This window comes from Micrasema longulum, unplaced genomic scaffold (assembly GCF_059751315.1).
Source record: "Micrasema longulum isolate JH-2025_06_02 unplaced genomic scaffold, ASM5975131v1 h1tg000987l, whole genome shotgun sequence".
Lineage (NCBI taxonomy): Eukaryota > Metazoa > Arthropoda > Insecta > Trichoptera > Brachycentridae > Micrasema > Micrasema longulum.
In genome coordinates, this window is record NW_028278176.1 from 542,733 (window position 1) to 550,684 (window position 7,952).

A 7,952-nucleotide genomic window follows, 5' to 3' on the forward strand; every position below is an offset into this window, starting at 1 on the left:
ATCTTACGTTTCTTAATGCTGCTGATTTTCTTATTTTATCACAACTAATAATAAAAAAAAATTGTCTCTAAAAAAAACCAATAGCAAAAACCGATTTTTGAATAGTTTCACAAAATGTCTCGCTCTCCCAGAATATATATTTAATTTTAAATGCACAACAATCAACATTTTTTTTTTAAATCGTTTATTCAATATATTCACAAAATTTGTTGCAATATTCGTATTAGAATGTTTTAAATCCATTTCTTGGTAGATGCATTTCTCTATCATATCTACTAAATGTATTATAATAATTTTGTGACGTTGTTCGGTGGTCAACTGGTGTAAATTTATCCGGATCAAAGTGTTCTTCTAAAACTTCTTGTCTCGTGTTCTCTAAGGGAATAATTTGATCCCATATTGCCACATCATCAGTTTCTGCTAGTTGAAACGGACTTAATTTTCCTACCATTTCTTTTTCTTTGTTATCTGGGCTCGAATAAATTGGTGCGAACTGTTTGGGGTTCGATTCTTGCTTGTAAATTGGTGAGTATCTATCCAACTCCCATTTAGTATACTGATCAATAAGTTTTTGTTCCTTTTTTTCGCCCAAGTTCTGATGAACTATGAAATACTTTTCTATTTCGTCAAAGTCGATTTTCGATCCGGATGCATAATACTCAATCGGATCTAAAGGATTACCATTTTTTTCAATATTTTCTGTTTTTTTGAAATGTGGATCATCTAAATTTATAGGACTTTCGGTATATAGATGAAGTTCGTTGCCTCGTCTTGAATTAACCATGGGATAATATGTATACTTATCTGGTCTGTTTGTATAGTAATTTTCCATTGGAATGAAATTATTTTTACCCTCTGTTAAGGTTGTTTTAGCTACATTACCTAAATTGTTTTGTTGCGATAAAATATCCGATGGGTAATTAGAATACTTACGTCCAAAAAGCTGGTCATCATAGGATATTTCATTTTCACTAAAATGTTTGTATTTATTCAAGGTTTGCATCCACTTAGCGTATTCATTTTGACTGTAATTTGTTCGTCTTCTTGTATTATTTAGCTTGTTTTTGTAAACTGGATGAACGTAATATACATCGAATCCTTCAAATCCACCTTCATTTTCTATATTACTATCAATTCCGTCGTGTCGCTGCGGTATCCATCCTTCGTTGAAATTATTTTTACTATCGTAACAAGTATAGACGTTTATTTCAGTATTTTCCTTATCGAAGTGATTGTAGATGGTCTTTTCATGTCTGCAATTCATATTTTCTTTCCAGTTTGAGTCAGTCATGACTTGAGGACTGTAATCTTGCGAAAGCTTACTATAAAGTTCCATATCGAACTCCCCGTTTGATGGTGCTTTATCTAGGTTAAAACGATTGTGTACAAAATTTTCGCTGTCTTCAAAATTTTCTATGTATTCATCGTCGTCTTCCGCGTTCTGTAATTCATTTTCACTGTACTGATTAACTGCGTTTTCTTTTTTCATATATTGTTGCTCATTATTAAAGTTATCATCTGTTTTGTATTGGTCGGCTTTCTGGTTCCCAGTTTTCGGTTTTATGTTTTCATTTTGTTTCTCGAATTTGAAGAATTTTTTATAGTACTCGCTGTTTAAACTCGTAGAGTCTTTGTGTTTAGATACATTTATGTTTAAATTGAAATCCTTACCATTTTGTTTGGAATAAATGTCGCTAACAGTGTGGCTCTTTTCTTTTCCCTTTGTTGTACCCTCAGTGAAAGAGGGAGGGTTATACTTATTCCTGAATAATGATATTTTATCGGGTAGAGACATCCTGTTTTTGTTCAGTAGAGAATTCACTAAGCGCATACCAGTTTGCCAATCTTCTTTCACCATGTCGGCTGCCTTTTCTGCTATCATAATTATTGGTGCATTAGTGTTTCCACTGACGATGTTGGGCATAATGCTACCGTCTACGACTCGCAGTCCTTGCACTCCGTAAACCTGCAAGGAAATAATGCATTATTGCTTAAAAATTCAGTACCTATTTAGTATCGACTAAATGCTACAGGTACAGCTCTTCCGAATTTACTTTAATGGCCCATAGTTATTAAAAAGTTTTTTCGCCTTATTTAGTCAATTTTTTTTTTAAATTTGGGCATTTTTTTTAAAGTCCTAAATAACTGTTTTAGAAAATGGGAAACAGTATGTGGTAGAGCGTGATTTGAACCGTCATACTAGAGCATACCATAGCACGAATTATTTCATACCTAAAATCCGTACGACTTTTGCTCAGAGACATCTCTCCTTTATAGCACCGAGAGTGTTTAATAATTTGGAAGAGCGTATTAAGCTCTCAAGGACAAAAACTATCTTCAAAAGATGAGTTGAGGTCTAGATTTTCCTTAGTAGAAGGGATTTGAGTGAGAAACTCCTAGGTGATTTTCCGATTATTTTGTGTTTACCGTTTACCATATTGTCATAAATTATTTTTTTAAATTATTATTATGTTTCTGATACAATATAATATTTGTGGTGATATACTCGTATGTCTGTGTCAACTAAGTACTCGTCCCAACTCAACACTGGACTTTTAACAACCGGGACTTATGTCTCAGAAATGTGTAATAAACTACTTATAAATAAATGAAAAAAATATTGTAAAATAAGTTTCAAAACACTATGGAATTATAACACTATGTTAACAATCCTCAAAATGTACAAAATAACCTTTTTATTTTTACATTGATTTATTTGAACACACTTCGGGCGGGAAAGTTATTGCGCCTGAGGACCGCTGGCGACTGGCGACGGGCGAAAATAAAGGTCCCGCGCAAATTTCTTTAATTTATTTGAAATTGCTATATCTTCGAAAATAATAATGAAAAAAAAAAGCAATATTATCCATTTTGAATCTAGAAAAAAACGTCACAAAGTAGATGCTTACATAAATAATGAACGACTTACTGAAATTGAACATGTTAAATACTTAGGACTAACAATAGACAGACAATTGACATGGACAATTCATATCAACAATTTAATTAGCAAAGTGGCGACTTTATCGAGTCTATTTTTTAAAATCAAAAACTTTGTTCCAATAAAGGAAAAAAAAATAATGTATGAAGCCTATGTAAAAACTAAAATATGTTATGGGGAACAGGAAATCAAAATGACATAAACAGACTACAAAGACAGCAAAATAAAATATTAAAGTTAGTATATGACCTTCCTATCTAACAGCAACTAAAGAACTTTTTGAACAAACTAAACAATCAAATGTAACTGAACTCTTTAAACTAGAATCTTTAAAATTTATTCATAAATTAGCCACTGATGTAATTGTAGATGAAGAATTAAAACTTAAAAAAAAACTGTAGTAAACATGAACACAATACGGGAATATCAGAAAAATATCATACACAATCTTTTAAAACGAGAAAAGGACAATCGAGACTAATAAACCATAGACTGAAATTATACAATAAACTATCAGACAAAACTAAACAAAAGACTCAGACAACCTTTACAAAAGATGTTAAAAATATTATTATTAACAGTAGAATATGAATTTTAAAAGTGAGAATATTTTGTTAAATGTATGTAACCCGTAAGGGTTTATCAATGAAATTAAAAAAAAAAAAAAATAATATTAAAAAAAAAAAATCTTCACACTAACTCAGCATATCCAAGTTATAAAATTACAAACCAAAACCAAATATTATTTGTAATTCGACACCATTATGGTTCAATTTTTTAATTAAACTCGATTTCTATTTTATAACATTACATGTTTTGTATTTTATTTTATATTTTGTATATAAAAAAGAAGATTTGCACGGCTATTTGAAAATCATGTACATATAATTAAGATCTTAACAAAGAGATTGGTATATAATATTCATATAAAAACATTGGATAATTCCTTTTTTTGCCTTTGAAATGAGGCCAGCGCAAAAAGTATTTCTACCCTTCCCGCCGTTAAGCATCAATCGACTGAACGGGTAGAAATACCTTTCCCGCCCGAAGTGAGTTAAGATATTCTTGAAACATTTTTTTTGTACAAAAAAATTATGATGCTTAAATAATAGTGTAAAAAATACAAGAAACATAAAAGAGAATTTGTTATCTTCTTAAAATTGATAGCGAATATGTATTTTTTCTGGTTTTCCCAGGAATATGTTTGAAGTAAACACTCGCATCTTTACTCCATTCATTCCCGTCCTTGGCGGTTATTTTCAAATGGCCATATGTGTCGAAGAATATTTACCTTTAATCTGTCATCCACAACAGCCTGTGTATCACTTTCCGGACCCATTTTGCATGTTCCAACAGGGTGGTAGATGGTCAAAGTATGATATCTTGCTTGACATTCCAAGAACGCGTCACTTAAAAATAATTCCTCATCATACAGTTCGAAATCTTGTCTCTGTTTTTTCGACATTTTATTTTGATTGTAAACGCGCTCGCGTTGTTTTGTGATTACATCTCGACAGCCGATAAAAGGCTTCTTGAGTACGTTGGCTTTGATCTTCTGCATGGTTGGGGTCTTACTTAGGGCATGTGCTATTCTGGCCCCTTCAATCTGGAAAAAATAATTACAATGAAATAATTTCAACCTTGATTATTCCAACGATGCAATTAATTTATTGAAGAAATATTATTTTTTATTTATATTTTAAAACACAGAATTGAAAACATATTTTAAACATGCATTTTTCCCAATTGAAGGATTTGAAAAGAAAATAACAATAGAAGGTTTAACAATAATCAATGAACCAAAAATTCAATGTGTTTTTAAATACGTAAAATTAAATTTATTTATACTAACGTATACAACATTCGCATTGTGCCTATGTGTACATCATATTATGTAAAATGTATAAACTTAATATGTATCTTATACTTTATTACTCTATCTTTTACAATTTGTACAATTTGGCCACGACCGTTAATAAATAAAATAAAAAAATGATTTTAAAATATAAATATTTCTATGTCCGGAGTACCATCATACGAACATTTTAATAATAATTTCAATAAAAATTATTTTAACAAAATTCATTAATGATTCAATTAATAATAAAAATATGTGAGAAATAAAAGCACTTTAAACTTATAATATTAGAAATCAAACATTGATTTGAGTCTACTGAACACTTTATTTTATTTTTACAAATATAAAAACAAAATTTTCGTGACACGTCGTTTCTTCACATTCGTTTGAAAATGCCCTAACAAGGCGAAACAATTGTCACGAAATTTTTGTTTTTAAATATTTTATATTTGTAAAAATAAAATAAAGTGTTCAGTAGACTCTAATCAGTGTTTGATTTCTAATATAATAAGTTTAAATATGGAGTTTTACAAAATCAACACCAAACCAATCAATGAAAAAAGATAGATTAAAAAAACACGTATTATTAATAAGGAGTTAGGAAAATAGCAAAATGTTTTTATTTTAATTAAAAAATCATTACGCTTATCATCGTTTCAATTTATTTTAATGTGGTTTTTGATACGAACTGTGGCTTTTTTGTGAAAAAATGAATATTTTACATTTTTCTCATCGTTTCTTTGAATCCTTTGAAATATGTATGTGTATTTTTAAGTTTTTCCTTTTTAAAAAAATGTTATAATTATTTTATTTTACTTTTACATCTAAGCACGTTTTTCATTATTTATTTTAATTCTTAACTTTTAATTACTTTTACAAATTTTCTTATTTTTTTTACTTCAATTAAAATTTTTAAAAAACTTCTATTTATGAAGTTTATATTTGAATTACCTTGACAAAGAAGCTTGTTTGCTTTGAAACCGGTCGGTGAAAAATAAAAGTTAGTGGTTAAAAATAAAGTTGTTTTATTTATTTTATTAACCTCTATTTATGTTTATTTTCCTTCTCTTTTTTGTACTTAAATTAATAACCATACATATAATTACTTTATAATATGGAAACTTCACTGGTCCATTAGAGTTAAGTCTAACTGTGTAAAATATGAAACTATGTAACTGTACTGTATGTTCCCTAAATAAAAGAAAAAAAAATTGTGGTTTACCCAAATATTTATATTGTGGGGGCATTTTCAACGAGTTGTAAATAACCAACTATTCAAAAATTGGTAATCTAGTTGTGGTAGAGCGAGGTGCGAACCCCGGACTTTTGTTATGTTAGTCCACGACACTAGCCGCGGGATAGCAACCCTAAGAATTTGAACAAGATGGAAGTATAACAAATGATGTCGTATATTTCACACGATTTAAATTAGCGTGTACAAAGTTGAGTTCAATAAAATAATATTCCTACCATAACTTTGACGTCGTCGGGGTGGGAGTAATAGTTTGGATATATCAGAGGGGTAGCGAAAGGGTCCTTGCTTTTTAATTTGATATATCCACGGCTCTTGGGTCGAAGCAGCAACGGAATCGCTGAGTATGATGGCTTGAAGATGATGTCTTCATACATCGCCTGATATTCTTCATCGCTCAGACTTGTATCTCGCTTGCTGAATGTTCCTCCATCTGTGTTGTCGCCAAGGGCACCTAAAAACAACTGCACGTCGGGCCAGTCGTCAGAGCTGTTTGCGTACTTCGTGTTGACGAAACCCAGAACTTCGCATTCTGGTAAGTTGTACAAAATTCCTTCGTGTTTATGAGTAAAGTCTTTGATACTCTTCTCAGACAAAGCTTCTTTGTAAGTCAAACCAAGGTCTTTACCGTCATTTTCTTTGTATAAATATGGCCTTCCACCCATTGCAACGTGATCCTGCAAATTTTGACCAACTCCTGGAAGATGTACCATAGGTTTGATGCCTAAATTTTGTAGGTATTCTAAATCTCCGACTCCGGAAAGCATTAATATCTGAGGACTTTGGATACTTCCAGCAGAAAGAATTACTTCTTTTTTTGAAAAAACTTTTTTTGATTCCGTTCCCTTTCCTTTGAAAATCACACCGTAAGCTTTTTTAGAATATTTTTCAATTAAAATTTTCTCAACATGAGAATTCAGACTGATATGTAGATTTGGTCGATGGGCTGCCGATCTTAGAAAAGCTTTTGCTGTACTACAACGTAAACCATCTCGCAGTGTTCCAACTGGATCCATGAACCCTGTTTGCTTTTTACCATTGTAATCTAGCCAATCGTAACCTAATTCTTTAACCGCATTCATTAAATACTCATAAATCGGTTGTTTGTAACGAAAACGCTCGATGGTCAAATATCCCCCTGTGCCGTGATAATCGTCTCTGTATTCTTCGACTCTCATATCTTCAGATTTTTTAAAGTAGGGTAAAACGTCATCATAAGACCATCCTTGATTACCTTGTTTTTCCCAAATGTCGTAATCGCGTTTATTTCCTCTGACGTATAACATAGCATTGATAGTGCTGGAACCGCCGAGAACTTTTCCTCTCGGCCAGTTGCATTTTTTATCCGTCATCCCCAGGCAATAGCTATCGCTAGGTTCCGTTTTAAACGCCCAGTCCATTTCTGTGAGAGGCAGCGCCGGCATCAGGAAAGGAGGATCAGCTAAAATATGTTCATCTTTTCCGGCTTCAAGAAGTAAAACACTCCACATTGGATTTTCCGAGAGTCTATTTGCCATAACCGCACCGGCACTTCCACCGCCTATAATTACAAAGTCGTATACTTTATGTAAGTAATCCGCATTTTTCACTCTATTTTTAATGTCCACTATATCTGGCCTGTGGTCTAATATAGAATTTTGTAACGTTAAAAGAAATCCAAATCCTGGAAGCAAAGAAAATAAAATTCTTGCCGTTGACAAATACGTTGGTAAATTAACTAATTTCGCCATTTTTTAAATATCTTATTTACTCTTTTCCACCAATCACATGAAACATTTTACTATACACTGGTTTTAAGCTCATCAATAATTTAATCTATCTGAGTTGGTAAATAAACGTCTACTGCAATATTTTAGCTTACTTGGGCCTCCGCTTTGAAAAATATCACACGATCAGCTTTT

The 7,952-nt window shown here is 31.5% G+C and overlaps 2 protein-coding genes across 2 annotated transcripts in view; one reads left to right on the forward strand and one right to left on the reverse strand.

The window, feature by feature from the left end:
- Flo2 (flotillin-2) overlaps window positions 1-7,952 on the forward strand; it is a 704,941-nt gene that overhangs the window by 502,027 nt on the left and 194,962 nt on the right. The gene's annotated exons all lie outside the window — the stretch shown is intronic.
- Window positions 168-7,599, reverse strand: LOC148277746 (uncharacterized). Its single transcript, XM_088232480.1, has 3 exons — window positions 6,270-7,599; window positions 4,233-4,547; window positions 168-1,966 (listed from the first exon to the last, which is right to left on the reverse strand). Exons 1-3 carry the CDS (start codon window positions 7,566-7,568, stop codon window positions 224-226), a joined length of 3,357 nt encoding a protein of 1,118 aa, XP_088088606.1. The 5' UTR covers window positions 7,569-7,599; the 3' UTR covers window positions 168-223.

Coding starts and splice junctions, on each gene's coding strand:
- LOC148277746 (XM_088232480.1), bottom strand. CDS start 7,568: ATGGCAAATAGACTCTCGGAAAATCCAATGTGGAGTGTTTTACTTCTT. Junction 4,548..6,269: donor CCGACGACGTCAAAGTTATG/GTAGGAATATTA, acceptor TATTTTTTCCAG/ATTGAAGGGGCCAGAATAGC. Junction 1,967..4,232: donor TTGTGGATGACAGATTAAAG/GTAAATATTCTT, acceptor ATTTCCTTGCAG/GTTTACGGAGTGCAAGGACT.